The 23,777-nt window shown below is 49.2% G+C and overlaps 2 protein-coding genes across 2 annotated transcripts; both read left to right on the forward strand.

The window, feature by feature from the left end:
• The first annotated feature begins 808 nt into the window (after positions 1-808).
• On the forward strand, positions 809-7,335 carry CCL5 (C-C motif chemokine ligand 5). Its single transcript, XM_082440208.1, has 3 exons — positions 809-977; positions 2,384-2,495; positions 6,849-7,335. Exons 1-3 carry the CDS (start codon positions 902-904, stop codon positions 6,934-6,936), a joined length of 276 nt encoding a protein of 91 aa, XP_082296334.1. The 5' UTR covers positions 809-901; the 3' UTR covers positions 6,937-7,335.
• An 89-nt stretch (positions 7,336-7,424) lies between these two features.
• On the forward strand, positions 7,425-23,311 carry HEATR9 (HEAT repeat containing 9). The gene is made up of 15 exons (XM_082440215.1): positions 7,425-10,002; positions 11,150-11,199; positions 12,787-12,968; positions 13,232-13,358; positions 13,585-13,641; positions 13,836-13,892; positions 14,588-14,645; positions 14,990-15,120; positions 19,196-19,378; positions 19,775-19,867; positions 19,974-20,093; positions 21,157-21,230; positions 21,706-21,757; positions 22,201-22,287; positions 22,519-23,311. The coding sequence occupies exons 1-15, from the start codon at positions 9,915-9,917 to the stop codon at positions 22,891-22,893; spliced, it is 1,734 nt and encodes a 577-aa protein (XP_082296341.1). The 5' UTR covers positions 7,425-9,914; the 3' UTR covers positions 22,894-23,311.
• The last annotated feature ends 466 nt before the right edge of the window (positions 23,312-23,777 follow it).

The following is a 23,777-nucleotide window of genomic DNA, read 5'->3' on the forward strand; positions in this document are numbered from 1 at the left end:
TTCCACTTCTACAAAAGGAGAATAATAACCATCCTGCCTCAAAGTCTTTGGGTGGAAGAAATGAGACAAGTTCTCCCCATCCTGGGTGATTCAGTCACCCTCAGCCACCAAGTTACGTATATGACAATAGCTAGCAAAAAAATCCTTGGTGTAAGATTACGTTTTTTTTAAATTACGCTTTTTTTTAATGTGTTTGCCTTTGTTACTGTCAATAGACACTTTTAGATAATTCAGAAGTCAACTTCAGCCCAACCCAGGCCAAATTGTCACTAATTCTGAATTATCCAAATAGGAATTGATGAAGATTGACTGTATCCAATTCTTTGGAATGGAGGAAGGACCTCGGCTCTAATCCAGACCACCACTTCGTTCAGTTTCAAGGATGTCCCAACCATGAACCTTTTCATGGTGAGCAGTAGTTAGCGGACCAAGCACTGCAGCGAGAGCCAGGGCACCTGGGCTCTGATCTTGTCGTACTGCCCCTCCTCCTGTCCCCAGGGAAGCAGCTTCCTGACCTCTGGGAGGACCCCTGCCTTGGCAGAAGCTGAGGATGCCAGCAGAGGAAGAGATTTTTCCACCACCGCTGCTTGTGCTGGTTCTTCTCAAGGGCAAAGAGGGAAGCGATGAGCTCACTCTGGATTGGAGGGCAGTGAAGAGAGGTGCGAGGGAGAGAGAGAGAGACTCAAATTTCCGGAGGCTATTTCAGTTTTCTTTTCTGTTTTGTGCAATTTCACCGATGATATCAGCCAGTGTGTGGCTGCTCTTTCGGAAACTCCCCTAGTGAGGGCGCCCCCTCTGCTGGCCGGGCTCCCTATAAAGGGCCAGCCTGAGCTGCAGAGGATCCCTGCCGAGGATCCTGAGACAGCACGTGGATCTCCCACAGCCTCTGCTCACGGCTACCATGAAGGTCTCCGCCGCCGCCCTCGCTGTCATCCTCGCCATGGCTGCCCTCTGCGCTCCTGCATCTGCCTCCCCATGTAAGTCCAGGTCCTGACCACCACAGCCCCCGGGGTCCGACCCTTAGACTGGCCCAGACCTCGCCCTCTTTTCAACTGTAGCATTTATACCATCTGAACCCTATGATTTACATTCTCCTGTACTGCTTTACCCAGATGTTCAGTTGTCCCTGATAGATCTCAAAGCCACTTCACGGCAGGGACCCTCTGAACAACTTGTATGTGTCATCAAGGTCTACACCCCAAGCCCTACAGGTGCTCGCTGAGTGTGGACTGATGCTGGGGATACTAGCAGGCAGGGGCAGCTCGAGCTGACCTCCAAACAAGACTAACTCACGTCTAGCAGCAGCAGGGTTTCTAAGAAGCTTCTAAGCACTTAAGTAAAACTCTCCTGGGACAGTCATATTCCCCCCCATTTCACAGATGGAAAAAAATGGGACTTGATAAAGGATAACAAAATCTAATTAAATGCCCACTCTGGGTCAAGCATTGTGCTGATTGCTCTGCAAATATCATCTTATTTAACGCTCACATCTACTCTTTGAGTAGCTGTCCTCGACTTATAGAAGCCCAGAGAGGTTAAGTAACTTGTCCAAGGTCACGCAACTAGGAAATAAGGAAAGCAGTGTTCAAACCCAGCTCTGTTTGGCTCTGAAACACTACTACTCTGCTGGGAAATGGCAACTGACACTTCCCGGGGCCATCCTGAATTAACTGACCAACAAAAAGTCCTCCTTCTCTGTTCAGAGCCCTTCTCAGTATGCCTCAGCCAGAGGGTCCCAGGATAAAATATGCATCTTCAGGCCTCTCTTAGGGGTCCTGGCTCAGTCATGAAGTCTAAGTTTTGGAAACCTCCCCGCAACCCACCCTAGGTCTCAAAGAAACCAAGTTCTGAATCCATTGAGGATCCTAGGAGAGCAAAAATAAGGGCAGAAGACCTAAGACAAGCCCGGAGGAAACGCAGGATGCCCTCAGAGCCAAAGGCATGGGGTCGTGGTATAGAGGGAAGTCTCAAGGATTAGGTGAGGGAATCCCCACTCTGGCACTGTGTGTCCATGGCCAAGTGACTTTACCTCTCTGAGCCTCAGTTTCAGCCAAAGGATGATAATAGTCTGTTCAAGATAAATCATATAGGGACTTCCCTGATGGCCCGGTGGCTAAGACTCCGTGCTCCCAATGCCAGGGGCCCGGGTTTGATCCCTGGTCGGGGAACTAGATCCCACATGCCACAACTAAGATTTCGCATGAGTCAACGAAGATCCCATGTGCTGCAACTAAGACCCGGCGCAGCCAAATAAATAAATAAATGTTTTAAAAACAAAAAAACCCAAAACACTTTAAAAAAGATAATTCATATAAAGCACCTAGCACCATACCCAGTGTGTGCTGGCAATGAATCCAGGAGTCTTCTTTCTTCCCTCTCCCAGATGCCTCGGACACCACACCCTGCTGCTTTGCCTACCTCTCCCGCCCGCTGCCCCGCGCCCACCTCCGGGAATATTTCTACACCAGCAGCAAGTGCTCCATGGCAGCAGTCGTGTGAGTCTCAGCCCTGTGGAATCCTCCAGGGGGTGAGGGAGGGACACCTTTTGCCCCAGAGCCAGTCCCCCGACCATGAGCCCTCAGAGATGGTGCCCCATCCACTCCCACCCACCCTCCGGCTGCTCAAATAGCCATGGGTCCGCCCTCTCTAGCTTCAGATCCCCCAGCTATCGTGGAAAAAGGCTAGACAAGGTGTTCCTGAAGGATCCTCCCGACTCTGATGGGCTAGGTTAGGTCTCTGATCTTTACGGATGTGACCGTTACTTGAATCTGGTCTGCCATGCCCCTGGGTGGAGAAGATCAACTCAGTCAACCCTTTCCAGTTAAGAACCCCGTCGTCCCCCATATCCGACACCCAATCAAATCCACCTGCAACTTCAAAAGGAACTAAAGAGGAGAGGTCAGAGGTCAAGGCCCTAGTTGCAGTCAAGCGTGTTAAAAAACAATAAGTTATTGATTGATGAAGAAATAATGAAATGAGATTCTCCTTTAAATACATAAGCTACCACATTTAGAAAAATAGTAATCCTTGCTACTTAGGAAGTGCCTACTGTGTGTCAAATATCTTACATGCATTATCTCTACATTTTATCATAACATCCCTGACAGGTATTCATAATTTTCTCCACATTTCAGATAATGAAAGTGAGACCCAGAGAGGTTTGGTGACTTGCCCAAGGTTGCACAGTAAGTGAGGGAGGGATGGAGCCTGTTTCTGGAGCCTCCTCTTTCTACCCTAGCAAGGTCATTAGCGATAGTGGCTTAAGAAGTTTAAGATGATAGAGACTTAAAGAATGAAAATGGAGCAATCATGAAGTTTTCCATATAACGATGAAGTTTTTTAATCCAAAAATTTCTGTGACACTGGCAAAGTTACAGGTATTCAGATTTGGCCTTTGGTCCTGATGAATCTTTCTAAGTATAGTAATAATATTTAGCACTACTGGGACTTCCCTGGCGGTCCAGTGGTTAAGACTCCGAGTGCGGGTTCCATCCCTGGTCAGGGAACTAAGATCCTACATGTTACGTGGCACAGCCAAAAAAAATGTAGCACTACTAATTTTATCTCTGAAAACAAGTATTGTTCAAAAGGAAAAAAAATCCTTCTTTGAGCACCTATTATAGGCAGGCAGAGTGGAGTAAACCACCATCCCTGCCCTTCTGGGGCTCACAGTCTAAGACAGATGTAGCAATGACCAGGGCACCCTGCATACGAATGTTACAAAAGGAAAGACGGAACACACCGCAATTCAGGGCTTAGCTAAGAGAAGGGATTTAGGCAAAGTTTGCTGCAAAAAGTGTTATTTGACTTGGGATTGGACTGAGGGACGGGGTGTATGAGGCAGAGGGGATGTCGCCAAGACTCTCCTCTGGTTTTTGTAGAGTCTCGGTTTAGGAAAGCACTGAGGGCCTTGAGTGTCAGCACAATGAAGCAAAAATGTGAAATGAGCTGGAACGGGGAAAGTCTAGACAAGAGAGGTCCAGTGGAGAGGCTGCTGTTGTCCACATGAGTGGTACTGAGGCTAAACAGCACCTGAAGGGAAGGAGAGACGGGGTGAGGAAGCTTCCGAGGCGGAATCAGCAAGCCCTGGCAAGTGCTGTGAGGTCGGTAGCAAGGAAGAGAGAGGGGTTGAGTGTGATGCTGAGGTTTCAACCCAGACGTGGAGAAGGGGGAAGGTGGAGCCCCCTGAAGTCCTGAGGAAGAGCTGTTTAAAAAGGAAAGGACCCGGGCTTCCCTGGTGGCGCAGTGGTTGAGAATCTGCCTGCCAATGCAGGGGACACGGGTTCGAGCCCTGGTCTGGGAAGATCCCACATGCCACGGAGCAACTGGGCCCGTGAGCCACAATTACTGAGCCTGCGCGTCTGGAGCCTGTGCTCCGCAACAAGAGAGGCCGCGATGGTGAGAGGCCCGCGCACCGCGATGAAGAGTGGTCCCCACTTGCCGCAACTAGAGAAAGCCCTCGCACGGAAACGAAGACTCAACACAGTCATAAATAAATAAATAAAAGAACGTGAATTTCTTTAAAAAAAAAAAAAAAAAAGGAAAGGACCGAAGACCCAACACAGCCAAAAATAAATTAATTAATTAATAAAAATTTAAAAAATTTTTTAAAAAAAGGAAAGGACCGAGGTGCCAGCACAACAACTCTAAGGAAAGTCCAGCAGGGAATGTAAGATGAAGGGTTTGTAGCTGAGGAAAGGGTGCTGGGGCCGGAGATGAGACATTTTTTTATAGGAGGAAGGGGTCTCCTGATGTCATAGTGGCAGGAATACAGCAGTCTTGGCTGTCCCGGCTAGTCTGTCTTTATTAAAATCCCAGCTCTGCCAGCTAGTAGCTGAATGAGCTTGGGCCCGTCACTTAACCTCTCTGAGCCTCAATTTCTTCATCTGCAAAGTGCAGTAAAATAGAGGTATTTCCCTCACTGGGTCAAAGTGAGAATAATAAAAAGAAAGATAAAATTAGAATATTTCCTCGCACACAGTTAGGTGCCTGATAAGTTGTTAACTTATATCATCATCCTTCTCCCCCTCTAAATGTATTATTATATACATAGAAGTGACAAGTGAAACTTGATGAGTGAATGCAAAACATTCAGTCACTAACTCATTCAATAAATATCCATTAAGCACCTACGGTGTGCCAGAGCCAGGGCCAGAGACTTGAGGAAGCGCACAGGGGAGAAGGGCACCCACGTTGAGCACACCTGCTCTCAAGGGGCAGGTGAAGGTGGAGGGAAGTCAGGCCAGGAGAGGCTCCCCACAGAGCGGGCAGGGAGAGAAGGCTTGGCAACGGGGGTTTGCTAGCCAGTATCACATTCAGCAGGCAGGGGGAGGAGCAGGAGGCCTGGGCAACCCTCCCCCCAGATGTCGGTTTCCTGGCCTCTCGACTTCCTGACCTCAGGCCAAGGGGGCTGAGGAAAGAGGACAGTAAGTCTGCAGGATTTCCTGTATGACACCTGGCTTGCCGAGGGCAGGGTCTGCATCGGAAGCTCCCTCACCACCCCAAACAAGAAGACAGATACTAGGAGGCACCAGAGCCCAGTACACCCCTTCTGCTCCCTTTCTCTTCTCTGCACGCCAGGCAGGGGAGAAAGAGAGGTGGTCAGGTGCCTCTGAGTGAGGCTCAGAGAAGGGGAAGCAGCTTCCCGGAGAAAAAACGCTCTCCATGATAGAGCACGAAAAGGGGCCAAGAAATCCTCATTCCCATCAGATAACCTAAGCCTTCACTTTGTCTGGAAACATCACAGAAAGGTGCAGGAAAGCATCCTGAAGGAGAAGCCAAAATGAGAACGGTCCACATAGGCAGGACTAGCTCCACAGTAACACGTTAATGGGTAGCACTGCTGGCCAGGCCCAGGGTGTCCCTCAGAGAGAACCAGTCTCCCAGCAAACAGGTGAGGCAGGCAGCCGGATGTAGCCCATGATCCCCAGCCTGTGAGCCTTCCAACTTACACCATCAACACCTATAGAGATAAGGCCTCCCACCCTCACCGGCCTGCACATTCTGGCCGGTTAATTGGTAGAAGTGCTTTGACATCTGCCAGTATCTCAGGGTCCTCAACCTCTCCGAGCCACGGTGTCCAGCACCGGGACCTTTGGGCTCATGTTGCTCTGATCCACCCTAAAGCAGAGGTCCCGCAGCACCCCAGTAACAAAACATGCATGGTATTTTTCAAAACTAACTTATATATACTATCTCATCTGAGCTTCACAACAATCGTGCTAACTAGGAATTATTTCTCTCCACATTTTAGAGGTAAACGTATAGACTCAGAGGCCCTAAGTGATTTGCCCAAGGTGATCTAACTAGTAAGTGGTGAAATCAAGACTCAAGTTCATGCCCTTCTTCCGTTCACCCAGGCACACACAGATGGGTTCCTCTGTCGACTGTCTATGTGTGCCAGGCACTGTGTTATCTAAGGCCAGACCACACATTTGTTTCACCACCTCGTCTCCCACTTACTCAGCCATGACTCAGTTCCTGGAGGACACCTCTTTTTCTCTGCATCTTCACCACCCAGCACAGGGTCTGCAACAGGAAGTGCTGAGAAGTGGTGGACCAGCTCAACCCTGGGCTCTTAGGGCCCCGTATCCCCTTAGATCTCCAGGCTGCATGTGTTTTTGCGGCTTGGGGGGCGGGGGGTTAAAGTGCACACAGGACTGCTTCTGGCTTGGAGCCCTTTGACCCAACAGAAGAGAAAATGTTCTTTCCTTGAACGCCACCAATACAATCGTATGGAGCTCCAAAACTAACCCATCCAGTATCATTTCCCCCCTGCCTCAATCCGCCTCATCTCCAAAACTGGCTCTCCCAGCACTGACCAGGTCTCACCCTCTTCTCTCCCACAGCTTTATCACCAGAAAGAATCGCCAGGTGTGCGCCAACCCAGAGAAGCAATGGGTGCAGGAGTACATCAACACTTTAGAGTTGAGCTAGGATGAAGGACGCCTTGAACCTGAACTTGTGCAAACTTTGCTTCTTGCTCTTGTCCTAACCAGCTTGGGAGGTTTCCCCCCAGTGCCCTCCTCCCACCCGCTCCTTGGAGGGCACAGATTCCACCACCCGCAGCAGCTGCTGTAAAAGCCTCCCAGGGCTCCTGGGGCTCTGCCTTGTGCACAGGAGGTCTCTAGGCTCCGAGCTTCAGAGCCCTCGCCCGGCCACCGCTCTGCAGTCAGGAAGGATGTCAGCACCTCTGGAGGCGAAGGAGGGAGGGAGACTGGGCTCCTGCGGTCACGCCCCATGACCAAAGCGCCCATCTCAGCCCCTCACTGGGAAGGGCTGACTGGCAAATATAAGAAATCAGATTCTCATTAAAATTCTCAACGCAATTACAAAGCTGGCTCCTGGTTTGACTTCCTGTCGGGAACCCCCCTTCCTCGTGAGCATTAAGCACTGGATCCAGGGCTGGTCACATCTGGTGTCCACCCTGGATTTGGGGGCTGTGGCCCTATGCAGCGAGCAGGCCCGGGGGCACAGGCTCTCTGAGAAGGGGCCTGGGCAGGACAGAGCAGGTAAAGGGACCAGTGGCTCATCCACTCTGAAGGGAGACAACAGTCACTACCTCCCAGCCCCGAGGCCCCAAGAGTTTCTCTCACTTCCCACCACACACCCCCCTGCTTCCTCAGACCATGGTCGGCCCTTCCGCCTACTCTGCTGGCTTCCACCCTAGCCCACCCTACCGCTTACCGGCAGTGGGTTTCTTTGACACACCACTCGTGCCCCAGGAATGGGATTTCAGGGCACTCCCAAAACACCTCAGTTCTTTCAAATAAAGAGAAGGAGGGATTTTGTGGTTTTCTACCACGGCACCAGCACTTTTCAGGTGGGAGTATTCCAACTTTCCCATCGATGTGTTCCTTCCTGTGAACCTGTCTTAGCAAATATATCCGCATAATTAGAGCCGGCGTTAACTGCACGATCACTCTGCACCGGGCACTGTCAGCTCCCTACATCCACCATCCTTCATCTTCATAACCCTTTGGGGCAGGGAATATTATTAACCCTGTTTACAGTGGGGGAAAACCCTTGGCAAGAGATGGAAATAACTTGCCCAAAGCCCCAAAGCAAAACAAAAACAAAAACCAAACAAACAAACCAAAAAAACCGGGGAGGTGGGGTGGAAGGTGGTACAATTAACATTTAGACGCACCAGGTCCAAGGTCCAATGCCAAAGCTGCTGCTTTTTTTTTTTCATCTTTAATCTGCAAAATTTCAAACCTAGTGAAATTTGCAAGAATATACCCATATACCCTTCATCTAGATTCAAACATTAACATTTAACCACATTTGCTTTATCTATGTGCATATACGTGTGTGTGTATATACACACACACGTATATTATACAGATGGTTGGTATGTACATTTTTTTCTGAAATGAAAGTTGCAGATGTGATATCACTTCCCCCCAACAGTTTTTGTGTGTATCTCCTAATAACAAGGACATTCTGCATAGCCACAGAATGAGTAGCATTTAACACTGACACGATATTATTTTCTAACATAGAGTCCATGATCAAATCCCCACAATTGTCCCAATTATGTCCTCTATAGCTATTTTTTAAAATCCAGGCTCCAATGACAGGCACATATTGAATTTAGCTGTCGGGTCTTTTTAGTGTCCTTTAACAGACTTTCTGTGTCCTTAAGATATATTGATATTTTCTTCAGGAGTTCAGATGGGATTTTTGTAGAATATTTCCTAAGGTGGGTTTGTCTACTGTTTCCTCATACTTAGATTCAGGTTGAACATTCTCGGCAGGAAAACCACATGGTGACGCTGTCTTTCTCAGTGCAGCACGTCAGTTTATTGGAAGCGATGGTCCAGTCGGAGGACTTGGTGGCCTGCGTTTTCTTGCTACAGCGAGCTGCCTGCTGTGTGCCAGGCACTATGCTAGGTGTCGAGGTTGCAGTGTAGCAATCACTGCAAGCAATGAAAGGAATTCTGTGTAGTACAAATGACATGAAACCTTCGACAGAAGCAGTGGCTCAGCAAGCACGAGGACGTTACGACAGTCAGCTCTTGGTGGCAATGGAAGCTGATGTACAGCTGATAGACTCTGAGATAAAATCTGTAAAGCGATGGCATTTCTACTTTTCAATGTCAATATACGTGACTATCCACATTTGCATTTTTTTATTATTGCTGTTCTTATATATATTCTTTTTAATAATTCCAGAGTTTCTTTTATTTTTATTTTTTTTGAGTTTTGGCAGCGCCTCACAGCATGTGGGCGGCATGTGGGATCTTAGTTCCCCAACCAGGGATTGAACCCAGGCCCCCTGCAGTGTAAGTGCGGAGTCTTAACCACTGGACCGCCAGGGAAATCCCCACGTATTTTTTAAAACTCAGATTTTTTTTTCTAAAATGAAATAAAATAAATGTGCTCAGTGACCAAAAGGAAAAAAAAGAGTTCCGTCTCTTGCTGCCAAGGAGGGAGGCGTGTGTATGAATAGGGCTTTCCCATTTTTTTTGCCATTTTCCTGATGACTAATCCTAAGGACAATTCCTGCTCCTAACATGGGCTACATGAGTTTGAAGTTCACTAAACACTTCGACTTCCTTTTTGAATTTATGCCTCACCACTGCCCCTCTACCTAGCCAGACAAGCACGGCTTTCCCACTTTTCAGATGAGGAAAGTGAAGCTCCCAGAGAGAAAGTGACTAGCTCAATCCACCGGCAAGTAGATGCCACGGCTGGGACTCCAGAATGGAACCGGAGTGTTCTATTTACCTCGGCGATCTGGTTGCCCAGCACTTGGAGGCTTCTACCTCCAGAAGCCCAGACATCTCACTAGCCCCTCTTGTGCCACAGAGGACAGGTCTCCCTGAGCTGTGACCCTGCTCCCACAAGGGAGTAGTCCCTGTAGTGCCCTCCCCAACCCAGGTGCTCTCTGCTTCCCCCAGGAGGAGAGGATGGCCTACGAAAAATCAGTCAACATCTCTGACATCAGCAGGTCGATGTTCAAGTGCCCATGGCTGGAATATCCAGAAAGGACCAAAGGTGAGGCTGAAATGGACAGGAGTGGAGTCAGGGACAGGGACCTGAAAAGGAAAGCTCCCTGGCACCCACTCCCAGGCAGGGGTCTGGGTGATGTCAGCAGATCCATGGGAAGAGGCAGGGCAGACCCTTGGATACTTTCAAGGCTCCCAAAGCCCTCAAGGTAAGTCTCCAGCGCCCTCTAAGGTGGGATGTCTCTGTGTCTCCCCAGCTTCTACCCCCTCATCTGCACCCCATTCTTACAACTCCAAGGTTTGAAGGTATTCCTCGTGCCCTCTGCTCCTCCCCCTCATCTGTCTGGCTACCTCCTACTTGCTCTGAAGACTCAGCTTGTGTATAATCTCCTCTGGGAAACCCTCCCTGCTCCTCGCAACCAGGTTAGGGACCCCTCATCTAGACCACCTGTGCCTTTATCCATCTTCACATTTGTTTCCCTCTGTTAATCACCAGTAAACAATTCTGTCTCACCAGCTAGACCAGTGGTTCCCAAAGTATGTTCCCAGGACCAGCAGCATCAGTATCTTGTCAGAAAAGCAAATTCTCAGACCACACCCCAGATTTACTGAATCAACACTCTGGGGATGAGTCTTCATCTGGGGATAAGGAAATCTGTGTTTTAACAGGCTCTCCAATTCTTTCTAATGCACACTCAAGTTTGAGAGCCACTGAACGAGACCAGTGGTTTTCACCATTAGCTGCACATTAGAATCCTCGGGGGAGCTTTCTAAAATGCCTGGGCCCCTTCCTCAGAGAATCTGATTCAATTACTCTGATGTAGGACTGAGGCATGTTAAAAATTCCCTCAAATAATTCTAATACCCAGCCAGGGTTGAGAACCACTCTGCTAGACCAGTGTTTCTCCAATTTCAACGTGCATAGGAATCCTGCTCAAATGAAGATCCTGACTCAGTGGGTCTGGGGTGGAGCCTGGGACTCTACATTTCTGAGAAGCTCCCAGGCTATGGCAATCTTACTGTTCCACAGACCAAGATACCAGAAAAGTATGAGTCCGTTAACGACAGGAATAATGCCTTATTTACCTCCCAGTGCCTGATACAGCGTTCATTAAATGCTAATGCTAAATAAATGAAAGACTGGAATGATGACTCTTCAATCCACCCTTGTCATTGCCATCTCATTTGTACCACAGAACTCAGAAGAGCCACAGCTCCTGTTCTCCTGCCCTTGTCCTGCCACCAGGTAAGACCCCGAACTTCTGCCACCCTGGGAGCTTTGTTGAAGTAGGAGGAGCAGCAGACTATCCTTTCCCATTAAGGCGAGTTCACAGAACCCTGACACTCATCCCTGGGGCTGCCACTAACTACGTGTGACCTTGGACAAGTCACTTTCCCTCCCTGAGCCTCAGGAGTATCCTCTGTCACAAGCCAACCCCTGCCCATCTCCCTTTATCAAGTTGCTATGAGATAATATCTGTAAGGCTTAGGCTATGCAGGCAGGGCTTAATAATGAGTCATTTTTATTAACACAGGGATCTTCCTCATTAGAGTTGCCAGATAAAATGGGATGCCTGATTAAATCTAAATTTCAGCTAAACAATGAATATTTTTTAGTATGAATATGTCCTAAATATTGCCTTCATTACCTGGAATCAAAATTCAACAGGACATCCTGTTTTTTATTTGCTTGGTTTTTACTAAATCTGACAACCTTACTCATACTGAGTCAATGCCCCATTTTCTGAAGTCATGACAATCACCCGAGAACTCTTATGATGATCTTCTCAGTCACCACACTGGGAACCACTGGCTGAAGCCCCTCTTCCTTGTTGCTCAGAGATCTGTTGTAGAGACAGGAAGGCTTGAGAAGAGACAGGAATGAATCCTAGCCAAACCTTCCGAGAAAGCCCCTGACCCATCCAAAACCCTCCAGTGCAACCAGAGCTACAGTTTCACAATTGTATAAGAGATAGATTATTTGAAGAAATCCTGCTTTTCCAACAAAACCATTAAGTTCCATGAGGGCAGGGATGATAATTGTATCCCCAGCACCTAGTGCCTGGCACATGGTAGGTGCTCACTAAGTATCTGTTGAATGCCTGAATGAAGGAGCTGTAGCCTGAATTTCCGCCCCCCACTCTTTACTCCACATCTCCCTTGCCCCTTGCCTTTCCATCTCCTTGCCCGGAAGGCTTTTTCAAAGTACTCTGAGATGCTCAACTAACCAAACTGTGTACAGTTGTCCCTCGGTATCCGCAGGGGATTGGTTCCAGGACTCCTGTGGATCCATGGATATTCAAGTCTCTTGTATAAAGTGGTGTGGTATTTGCATGTAACCTACACACATCCTCCCTAGATTACTTATAATACCTAATACAACGTAAACGGTATGTAAAGAGTTGCTGGGTACGTGGCAAATTCAAGTTTTGTTTTTTTGGAACTTCCTGGAATTTTTATTTTCCAAATACTTTCAATCTGTGGTTGGTTGAATCCGTGGATGTGGAACCCGTGGATACAGAGGGCCAACTGTACTCAGATCAATTTGCAGACCAGCAATGGCTTCACAACCTTTATGTCATTTGTTCTTCACAACCACCCTGGGAGGGGTACAGAACAAGGATTATTAGCTCCAATTTGCAGATGAGAAGACTGAGATCTTGGTGGTGTGAAGTAACTTGCCCGAGTCACACAGTGGGTTCGGAGGTGGCTGTTGACTTCAGCTCAGATGACAGGCTGAAGGGCTGTTTCCCTCGTCTAGTCCCTTCTCACCCTGGCCCTTTTCCTGGCTGAGCAATGTCCCCTGTGACTGCTCTGCCACTCACACCCACAGATGCCAAAGGAAGAGTTTCCCCCAAGTCCGGAGTGCTGGAGGCAGCACCCGAGCAAGCCAAACTCCGTACCTTACTGCTACTCCAAGCAGCCTGAGATCTACACGCACTGGCACGCCCTGTATAATCAGCGAAAGGAACGGGAGGCCCAGAAGATACTGTGGAAAATGAGAGATCGCCCTAGGTGTGTTGGGCCCCTTCCTGTTCTCCACGCCCTCCACATCTTCTAGGAAAGGAAGGAAAGAGAAGAAAGGGGTGGAGTGGGGCTGGGCGTGGTGCAAGTCAGCCTCCAGACCCCAGAGAAGACCCTGGGGTAGAAGGAGGCTCATCTTTCTTCCTCTGGTCTCACCTCTGAGCTGGGCTGAGGACCAGAGGCAGAGAAGAGTGTGTGAAGTAAGGAGGGAGGGAACCAGGGGACCAGGGCTACCTGTGCAATTTCTCACACAGGTACCTCAAAGAGGGTACCCTCATCCAAAAACTCCATCTCCCAATGAGCAAGCTGATTGTAAAGCCTCAGATGGAATCCAAGCCCTTAGACCCTGCTGGGGACCCCCTGAAGTGGCAAAGATTAAAGGTCAGGGACCAGGGCTGGGGGGAGAATGGGGAGACTCTCTTTCTGTGGGTGCCCTTACCTGGGGCTCACACCATCCTTCCGCCCTCAGTCCCTGCCTGCTGCCTGCAAAACGGAGGGAGGGGAGGAAAGGGGATTGGACTGGATGAGCTCCTTCCAGTTTGAAAGTATAGCTGTAGAACTCTATGTATCCCTTTCTTCCCTTCCACTGGCTCGCTTTGATGGGCAGGAACTCACAGAAAGCCTGAAATCTCCCAGAGAGAATGAGCAACTCTATGCAGCACAGGTGAGAAGTGGCAAGGGTGGAGGGGCATGGTTACAGGTAGGAGTTGGCTGAGCTGGGGAGCAGAAAGATGCTTGAGGTGGAGGGCAAGGGTGGAGTGATGTTCCCAGAATAAACTCCAGCCGTGTCCAGAGGATGGAAATTCCCGGCGGTGGTGTCCAAGGTCTCTTCCCTTTCCTCTAACCCTGTTCCTGCAGGCTCTGGGGTGCCTGGGCGTCAGAGACAAGTTCATCATGGAAGCACTATGGCAGGTGGTGAGTCTGGGGCTGCACAGAGTTCAGGAGAGGAGGAAACAGAGCCTGAGGTGTGTAGAGCATTGGCACATGGGCACTGACAAGGCTCGCCAGGCTCAAGGACTATGGGTCAGATCCAGGGAGGAGAGAGCTGCCTTGTGTGGCATGTCCCCATCTCATGCCCTTGGCTTCTTTAAAGGGCAGCTTGATCTAAAAGGATGGGGAAGGGGGAATCTGAAGATCCCCTTTGTCTAACAGGAAAGATGAGCAACTAAAAAGCCAGGAGAAAACTGGGACTGAGTTCATTCTCTACCTTAGCTAAGTCAATGCCTGTGCCTATATGCCAATTTATAAGGGGGGGGGGGGGGTCTGTGTTCTTACACAGAATCTCATTTAAATCTTCCAGTATTAGGAATAGGTAGTAGTAGCAGCTGCATTTTTCTAACGAGAAAACGAAAGCTCTCAGAGGCCAAGTGACTTGCCCGAGGCCACGTGGCTACCAGATACCAGACAGGGATGTGAACAAAAGCCTTACTCCCAAGTCGTGTTCCTTCCATCGTACCATCCTGCCTGTACCCTGTGTTTGAGCGTAAACAGGTCACTCTCTAGGCCTCGGTTTCCTCATTTGTAAAATGAAAGTTAAGCTGAGATGATCCTGAAAGCTCTGACATTCCACCACCTTATGGCATGTTCCCACCCACCGCCTCTTAATTCAGGCCCAAACTGGCCCAGAGAAAGTGAAGTGTGAGGCCTGTCAAACCCTGGCCATCCTGGGTGAGTATGTCCTCTCCCTGGGTGGGGAGAAGGGGTGGGTGAGGAAGGAAGCAGTGCAGCCACACTGCCACCTAGCCATTGGCAGGGTCTGGGAATTGTCTGATGTACTGTTGGGCAGAGAGAGGAAGGCGGGGTGAAAAGCGAGAGGAGATTGGAGGGAGGGAGAGAGCGGGCTCTGGGAACGGCCGTCATGCTCAGCCAGCCGCTCTGGTGTCTTGAGGGGACGGGCAACCCTGTGACCTAGAACTTGGAACTTCTGTCTTGAAGGCACAGGGGTCAAATGGGTTCCGGCAGAGAGGAGAGCCCTGAGGCTCCGCCCTGACCTGAGGATACTCCCCGTCCAGGTTGCCTGAATAAGCATGTGATCCAAGCTCTCATCAAGCAGTTGAAGGGGCAAAATGAGGGGCAAAGGATGGATACTCTGACAGCGCTACGGGTGTCTCTGAACTCCTGGGCTGCTGTCCCCAAATACCAGGTGATTGGGAGGAGAGTCAGTCACTGGGGCGAGGTAAGACAAGGTAATTGACGGTGTTGGCACGGGGTTAAGCCAGGGAGAAGGTAACCTAGCTCCTGGCTTTGATGGCGGAGGACGTTGTCCTTGGGGAGTCCCCTGTGGAATAGGTTCCCTGGACAGAAGCACTGGCAGAGCCACTTAACTGGTCATATAACCTCTGAAAAGCCAGCTTTCAGAGGTGTCATTTGTCCGTCTCTAAAATGGATAGAGTAGTTATCTTATAGCATTGTTGAGAACATTAAATGAGATAATATACGTAAAGCACCTAGTTCAACGCCTGTGCTCTTTAAGTGATAACTCATCATCATTATTATCATCCTTAAAATAACCTATTAAAGGAAGACCTCAGCCAAAAGGGGACAGGGACCAAGAGAGTCTGCTGACACTACTCAAGACTTTTCCCCCTTAGGGTCCTCTTACTTTGACCCCATCACTGCTCCACGTGAAACAGAATTCGTCACTCATCCATTTACTCAACAAACATATATTAAACAGCTGTCGTGTGTGAGACACCATCCTAAGCCCTTGGGATATGTCAGCAACCCAAACAAGCAGACATCCTGGCTTTCGTGGAGCTTACATTCTAGTGGGGGGGAGACATGTAATAACCAATACATTTAATTACATAGTATGTTAGAGGTGCCAAGTGCAATGGAAAAATTACGTAGCAAGGTGAGAGTGATCAGGAATGCTGAGTGGAGATGGGATGAGTTGCACTTTTAAACATGGAGGACAAGGAAGGCCTCATTTGGAAGTTGTCGTCTGAGCACAGACAAGAAGGCGAGGGGTGAGCCTTGCAGATGGCTGAGAGAAGGCATCCCGGCAGAAGGACAAATCCAGGCAAAGGCCCTAAGGCAGGAGCACACTTGGCATGGCCAAGGAACAGCAAGGAGGCCACGTGAAGGAAGTGGAGTGGGGACAGAGAAACCAGGGGGAAATGAAGCTGGGTCAAAGACGTTAAAGGAGACTAGATCATATGTGGCCTTCTGGATGACTTTTAAGTACTTGAGCTTTTACTCTGAGTGGAACAGGTATTTGAGCAAAGCAGTAACATGATCTAACTTATGTTTCAAAAGGTTCACTCTTACTGCTATGCTGAAAAAAGATGGGCAGGGGCGGGGGGCAAAAGTGGGAGCAGAGAGACCAGTTAGGGGCTGCTGAAGCAATCCTGGTGAGATATGATGGTGGCTTGGACCATGGTGGTTGCAGTGTGGTTGGTAAGAAGTTATTCAATTCTGGATACATTTTTAAAGCAAAACTCTGACAGGTTAAATGTGAGTTATAAAAGACAGTGAGGGGGACTTCCCTGGTGGCGCAGTGGTTGAGAATCCGCCTGCCAATGCAGGGGACACGGGTTCGAGCCCTGGTCCGTGAAGATCCCACATGCCGCAGAGCAACTGAGCCCGTGAGCCACAACTACTGAGCCTGCGCGTCTGGAGCCTGTGCTCAGCAACAGGAGAGGCCGCAACAGTGAGAGGCCCGTGCACCGCGATGAAGAGTGGCCCCCGCTCGTCGCAACTAGAGAAAGCCCTTGCACAGAAACGAAGACCCAACACAGCCAAAAATAAATATAAATAAATAAATAAATTTATTTAAAAAAAAAAAAAAAAGACAGTGAGGGGGACTTCCCTGGTGGCGCAGTGGTTGAGAATCTGCCTGCCAATGCAGGGGACACGGGTTCGAGCCCTGGTCCGTGAAGATCCCACATGCCGTGGAGCAACTAAGCCCGTGTGCCACAACTACTGAGCCTGCGCTCTAGAGCCCACGAGCCACAACTACTGAGCCCACGTGCCACAACTACTGAAGCCCACGCACCTAGAGCCCGTGCTCCACAACAAGAGAAGCCACGACAATAAGAAGCCCGCACACCACAACAAAGAGTAGCCCCCACGCACCGCAACTAGAGAAAGCCCATGCGCAGCAACAATGACCCAACACAGCCAAAAATTTTTAAAATTAAAATTAAAATTAGAAAAAGACAGTGAGGAAACAAGGATGAGGTCAAGGTTTTTGGCCTTGAAGTTGAAAGGATGGAGTTGTTACCAACTAACATGGAGAAAGCTGCAGGTGGAACAGGCTTGGAGGTACTATAATATCAAAAGCCCAATTTTGGACAAGTTATGTTTCAGATGTCTACCGGACCTCCAAGGGAGACAGCAAGTAAACAGTTAGATATACAGCTAGAGGAAGAAATCTATGAGTTGTCAGCATATAAGTAGCATTTAATGTCATTCACCTAGATGAGATCACTAAGAACCAAGAATCAAGCCTTGGGGCACCCCAACGTTAAGTGGTCAGAGATAAGAGGAAGAACCAGTAAATACTGAGAAGTGGCCAATAGGTAGGAAGACAAACAAGAGTGCGGCATTCTGAAAATCAAGTGAAGAACATATATCAAGGAAAGGAGATAAATCCATATCAAATAATAGAAGGACTGAGAATCGATCCAATGGATTTAACAATGTGGGAATCATTGGTTATCTTAACAAGAACCATTGTGGGGACTTCTCTGGTGGTCCAGTGGCTAAGACTCCGTGCTCCCATTGCAAGGGGCCCGGGTTCGATCCCTGGTCAGGGAACTAGATCCCACATGCCGCAACTCAAAATCCCACGTGCTGCAACTGAAGATCCCGCATGCTGCAACTGAAGATTCCGCATGCCACAACTAAAGATCCCGCATGTCACAACTAAGATCCCACACGCTGCAACTAAAAAGATTCCACATGCCACAGTGAAGATCCCGCATGCCACAACTAAGACCCGGCGCAGCCAGATAAATAAATGAATAAATATTTTTTAAAAAGAACCATTCTGGAGGGAAAGTGGGAGTGAAGGCCTGAATAGGGTGGGTTTAAGAGAGGATGGGAGGAAAGAAGTTAGAGTCAGCAAGCATGGACAACTTTCCAAGTTTTGCTGAAAAGAGCTGTAGTCAGCAGCAGGGGTAAATACTAGAAAAAGGAAAAATAACAGCATGTTTCAGTGCTGAGGCATAATGATCCAGTCGTTAGGAAAATGATCATTTTGAAGAGGGTGGGAAGAATTGTGCAGCAATATTCTTGAGCAGATGAGAAGGGATGAGCTCGAACACATGAGTAAGAGAGACTGACTTTAGATAGATGGTCATGGTCCATTGTAACACGTGGAAAGGAAGAACATATGGGTGAAGGTGTTGAAAGTTGGATAGAAACGGTGGTAAGTGTCTCTGGAACTTCTTTTCCAGTTGCTTTTATTTGCTCAGTAAAGTAGGAAGCAAGGTCATCAACTTAAGAGAATAGAGGAAGAAGTGTTAGAGGTTCCAGAGGAAAGAGAATGAATTAGAAGGGTGGGAAAGAGAATTGCCCGGGGAAAAGCAGTCCGATCACTAGGCAGCATTAAGGGTCTACACGAGGTTTGTGTTCATACATTTCAAGCGAGATTAGTCATCATAACTTTGTTTCCCGCCAGGAAATGCAGGCACAGAGTTGGTGGAGAGTTGAGTACAATGAAGCAAGAGCGGGTAAAGGAGTTGAGTGAGCGGGACCATGGAACTGAAGCTGGGTAAAGAGGGAAGAAAGTGAGGAGCAGTGAAAAGGTGCTCAGTGAATTGTTAGTCTTTGTGGAGTCCAACAATTGTTGACATCAGAGGAGAACCAAAAAGATGGGGGGGAGGGGTCATCGAGAAGTTGCAGTAATGGGTAATGATAAAGTCTCTCTGTGGGAATTAGTGGCTGACATAGAGTAGAGGACAAGGTTATTGGAGGAGAGGCGTTGGATCAATGACATGTATATTTTTTCAAATGCCAGGAATTAAGACGGCAGAAGTGTTAGAGAGTAACATTGATCCATCCACAAGAAAAGTCATAGAGAAATAAAAGGATGCGGCCTAGGAGCAAGTAGATGACAGCAAAAATAAGGGAAGTGGGTAAAATAATCTCATGACGTGAGATTCACCTTAAGGAGGAGGGAGAATGGTCTGGAAGCAGTAATGAATTGCCTTCCTGACAAAGCCTGGCCGAAGACATAGTCCCACCACCCGTGTCCCTCATCTCCCTCTCAGAGGACTCAGGTCGAGGATGGAGAGAAGCTGGTGCCTGTGCTGCAGATGCTGATAAAGAAGTCAGGGAACAAGGCAGCAGTGGAGGCGGCCCTGTGCTTGGGGTTCCTGAGGCCCTGTAGCAGCACAGCCCGAGAGTACTTGCTGCAGTGCCTGCACCAAGGGCCAAAGACCCAGCAGATGCAGGTGCGAGGGGCAGGAGGACGAGCTCCTTGGGGAGCACTGGGGAACCGGTGCTGACTGGTGGGGTCTGGACCCTGTCATCCTCATCCCAGAGAAAAGAAGCTCCCGCAAGGAGCACCACAGGGTCCTCTGTGTGTTTTGTCAGTATGTATATACATACGAGTACTGGGTCGTATGAACGCTAAATGTACACGTGTCTGTGTACATTCAATGTGTATGGGTGTTCATGCACGTATGTGCATGTGTGTGCACACATGAACTTATGCTCTCACTCACGAGGCCAGGAGGGAGGAGAAAGGACCCCACCTATTCCCTACAAGTTCTAGCCCTCAAGCCTGCTTGGCCATCCAGATGCCTCTTGGTCTGGTATACCCCAGCCCGCCCTGCCCACCTCCACAGGCACTCAGTATGCTGGTCAAGATAATGGGTGTGCACTCAGCCACGGTCATCAGGACCATCCTAGACCAGCTGTGCTATTCCAGTGTCCTTGAGGTAAGCTCTAGGGCTGCCTAGTACCCTTCCTTCTCCAGGACTAGGACAGGGCTGGGGGATGAGGAAGGGAGTCTATCCTTCATGTCTTCCCCACCCCTGCCCTCAGCACCGTTTTGAAGCCAGCCAGATGCTCAAGACCATTGGGCTGGAACAGATCCAGGCACAGGGCCTGGAAGGACTCACATTTGACCTGCTCAGGAGGAAGACGTATAATGAACCCTTCTTTGTAAGTGAGACCAAAACTCCCAAGTCCAGGCAGCTCAAACCTGTCTCTCTACCTTTCTCTAAAGACCCCCCTGCCTTGGTTCTCACCACGCTGCCCCCCAAAGCATCACATTCACCCTAATGCAGCCCCTGTTTTCAAGCCACCTTGCCTTCATGCGGGCCGTTCTTTCAGCTTAAAATGCCCTGAGTCATCTCTCCCTCCTCTGCAAGGTGGAAAACTGCCGCATGCTTTCAGTCCCACTGGTAAGTAACTCCTTTCTCCTTCTGCCTATTAAAATTAGATTGCCCCTCCCAAGCCAGTCCAAACAACACCTCCTATGGGAAGCTTTCCCAGATCACCAACAACAGAATCACCCTGCCTTCCTCTGTGCTCCCTTGCTTTCATCTTTGTTATAGCTTGCTACAAAACCAGCCACAGAACTGCTGAAGACATTTTTCTAAACTGTGAATCAGATTGCGGCTCACCTCTGCATAGAACTTCTCAATCGCTCCCCAAGCCCTCAGAAGGGCTTACACTGCCCTTCACCACCCAAGTCCTGCCTACGTCTCTAGCCCCACTACACTCCCGCTCAGAGCCACACACCAGCTGCGCTTAGGAACACCCCGTCCTGATTTATACCTGTGGTCCCAGTGTAATTACTCAGAGTGCCCCACTCTGAAGAGTCCGTTTGGTCACCTAGCTAAACTGAACTGTTTTCTGCTCCCTAACCTCTCTGCGCTCTCTCTTGCCTCCAGGCTTCTGTGCATGCTCTCCCTCTTGCCCGGGAAATCTGCCCCCAGCCCTCTACCTGGTTAACTCATGCTCCATGTCCAGGTTTCAGCAGAGGCATCGCTTCCTCCAGGAAGTCTTCCTGGTACCCAGACTGAGCTAGGAGACCCTCCTATTGCCCCTACACTTAGTTCAGGAGTGTGACTGACTGTTCCACTTGTCTGCTTTCCCCACCAGAGCGTGAGCTCCTCGAGGCAAGGATCATATATGTAGCACAAAGTAAACATTCAATAAGGTTTGAGAAGCACTTAAGGGTACACCCCTGAATCCTTGTCTCACCTTAATCCCTCTTCAGGCTATGAGGCAGGCTGTTGCTGAAACTGTGGAAGAGCTCAAGATGAAGCCCACAATGATGAACTTGGTGGAGGCGTGAGTGGCTTGGGCTGGGAACTGCCAGGGCCAAATCCGAGGCTGTGAGAAGGGGACAGAGGGTCAGAGAGAGCTGAGACCCTACGGCCCATTCTCAGCTCGCACTTGCCTGTGCCCCTGGCCAAGTCACTCTTTGACCTCTGGGCTTTTCTTCATCTGTAAAAAGGGGCTGATAATACCTACCAGTCAGGGTTGCTATAAAGCTCCGATTAAGATGAGGACATGAAAGGGACTTGTAAAAGGTAATGTTCTGGACAGATGCGAGTCCTGATCGTCATTTAGTGCCCCCTGGAAAACCGTAGTACCTACCTTTCCCCTCCCAGCCCCTTTCCTGACCCAAGAAATAAGAAGGGGAAGTTAATAAAATTAACATCACACATCAGCCTTATGCCTGACTCACTCTGGACTGTAGGAAGCAGCCAGCCTTGCTCCCCTCCCCTTAACTGGACCACAACACACTCACTCCCTTCTCCAGGCAACTGATGAGCTCAAATGCCACTGCACGCCAGGAAGCAGTCATCTCTTTGGTAAGGCCAGCTCCGCTACTCTGACCAGATGTTTTGATGGCAGGGGGAGCGGGCAGTCCAGCAGAGTTACTGAAGGGAAGAAAGGGCTGTAAAGTTTGGGGAGGTTGTTTGCTTGCTTTTTTATTTTAGAATTCCAGCCCTATCAGGAGTTCAGGAGAAGATTTTCTTCAGGACTGGAGGTGGGTGGGATAAGGGACAGGAGAAGGGTGTGAGGGGCATTGCTTAGATATTACACGTAGAAACTATCTTGACTCTTCTGGTGAAAAAATTGTACCGGAACCCAATGAAGTGGCCCCAAAAGGCAAGGAAAGTGCTACCTCTGCTGGGAAGCCATATCTCCTCTCCAGGCACAGGGTCATCACAAGGGCACTAGAATGGAAGAGTGTAGACGGGGCATCTTCCTGGGGCCGGCTATTTAGGCGCCCTCATCCTGCCTCTGCCAGGGCGCCCTGGGGATCCGCAGCCCACAAGTGTTCCACTTGGTCCTAGACATGCTGGATGTGGAAAAGAGCCCGTCTGTGAAGAAAAGTGTAAGGCATCCCCGCCCACCTCTTCCTCTTCTCAACCCTTCCTCCAAGCCCCTCCCACCTATCCTCACACCACGTGCTCTTTGTCAGAGGGGAGGAGAGGGGAATACGCCCGTAGACACTGTCCCCTTGACCTCATTCCCTGGGACCAGAGGGGCCTGTAGCCAGAGCTCCCCCGCCCCTCCCAGCGTTGGCCTGAAGTGAGCCAGCCACAGGGCCTTTGTTTCAATGCAGCTACAAGAAACATTAATTCTTTGGGCCTCGATTGATCCCTGGATCCAAAACAAGCTGAAGAACAAGGTTCTCTTTGTATCTGAAGTGCCTAAGACCAGCATGAATGTAGAGATCACGAGGTTCCGGAAAGAGCCTGAGAAACCAGAAGAGTTAAATATCCAAGACTTTCAACTTGCACAGCTGAACTCCTTGTCTCTTACAAAGTCCAGTGCCACGTCAGACCAAAAGAAGAAGTTAAATGCCCAGAAAGGGTCTGGTACCTCTGCCTTTCCATCCTGTTTCTCTAAACCACAAAAACACAAGTCACAGGCCACAGGGTCCTGGCCACGAGGGATCAGGAAACAGCTCCGGATCCTTGCTGAGACCTCCAATTAGGTCAGTTCTTCTGGCTGAGTTCCCGCTCTCTCCTTAAGGATGCTTCTCAGGCTCCCCTGAGAAAACAATCTATACTGATCTTCCATGAATAAATGAGCATCACTCCACCTACCACTGCTGTTCCGTTCCTCAGGGGCTGCACTGAAACACAGGTCTCCTGACTCCTGGCTGGTCACTCCCCTACTCAGCCACATGTCCTTTCCATGACACAAAGCTGCTCTGGACAGCCAGCCTGCCTTCCTAAATCAAGTCCTTGTCTATGCCCAGAATCTGATGACAAAGCTAAAGCTGAGCCTCTGCCCAGAGGTGGCTGCTGAGGGGAAAATGGGAGAATATCCCGGACAGCTTGGCTCTTGGACCATTTCCTCTTACTAACTTGCCCCTCCCCCCCACTTTCCTATCAGTGGTCAAGAGATAAATTAGGACTAGGACAGGGCTGGGGGATGAGGAAGGGAGTCTATCCTTCTCTTACACCTGCTTTCTACCTACCTCAGGGTCATACCCTTTGACAGACTCTATTTACTCTCTAAGACTGCCTTAGTTTCTCCCTTATTTTTACTGAAGGCTTCAGTTTCCCTTTGCCAATAGGACCAATCACACCAATCCCAAAAAGCTACATTCTCCATCAGAAAGGAAAAGCCCAGACTTCGGAGTCAGACAAATCTGAAATCAAATCCTAGGGTTCATTACTCACTTGATCTTTGACTTTGGACAAGTTACTGAATCTTTCTGTTTCCTCACCTACAATATGAACAGATTAATGCATACTACTTCTGAGGGCTCCTATGAGGATTAAACAATAATATAAAGCCTAACGCTGCCTGGCATTCCATAGTAGGCACTCAAATGTGGACTTCTTTTCTCTCCTTTCCTCTCTTCAATGT

This window comes from Balaenoptera physalus, assembly GCF_965194825.1.
Source record: "Balaenoptera physalus genome assembly, chromosome: 20".
NCBI classification, from domain to species: Eukaryota; Metazoa; Chordata; class Mammalia; order Artiodactyla; family Balaenopteridae; genus Balaenoptera; species Balaenoptera physalus.

What these genes read in the sequence shown, in the direction of transcription:
- CCL5 (XM_082440208.1), top strand. Translation starts at nt 902, where the DNA reads ATGAAGGTCTCCGCCGCCGCCCTCGCTGTCATCCTCGCCATGGCTGCC. An exon ending in TCCTGCATCTGCCTCCCCAT is followed by an intron (nt 978 to 2,383) that starts GTAAGTCCAGGT and finishes TCCCTCTCCCAG; the next exon opens with ATGCCTCGGACACCACACCC. An exon ending in TGCTCCATGGCAGCAGTCGT is followed by an intron (nt 2,496 to 6,848) that starts GTGAGTCTCAGC and finishes TCTCTCCCACAG; the next exon opens with CTTTATCACCAGAAAGAATC.
- HEATR9 (XM_082440215.1), top strand. Translation starts at nt 9,915, where the DNA reads ATGGCCTACGAAAAATCAGTCAACATCTCTGACATCAGCAGGTCGATG. An exon ending in TGGAAGCACTATGGCAGGTG is followed by an intron (nt 13,893 to 14,587) that starts GTGAGTCTGGGG and finishes CTCTTAATTCAG; the next exon opens with GCCCAAACTGGCCCAGAGAA. An exon ending in TCAAACCCTGGCCATCCTGG is followed by an intron (nt 14,646 to 14,989) that starts GTGAGTATGTCC and finishes CTCCCCGTCCAG; the next exon opens with GTTGCCTGAATAAGCATGTG.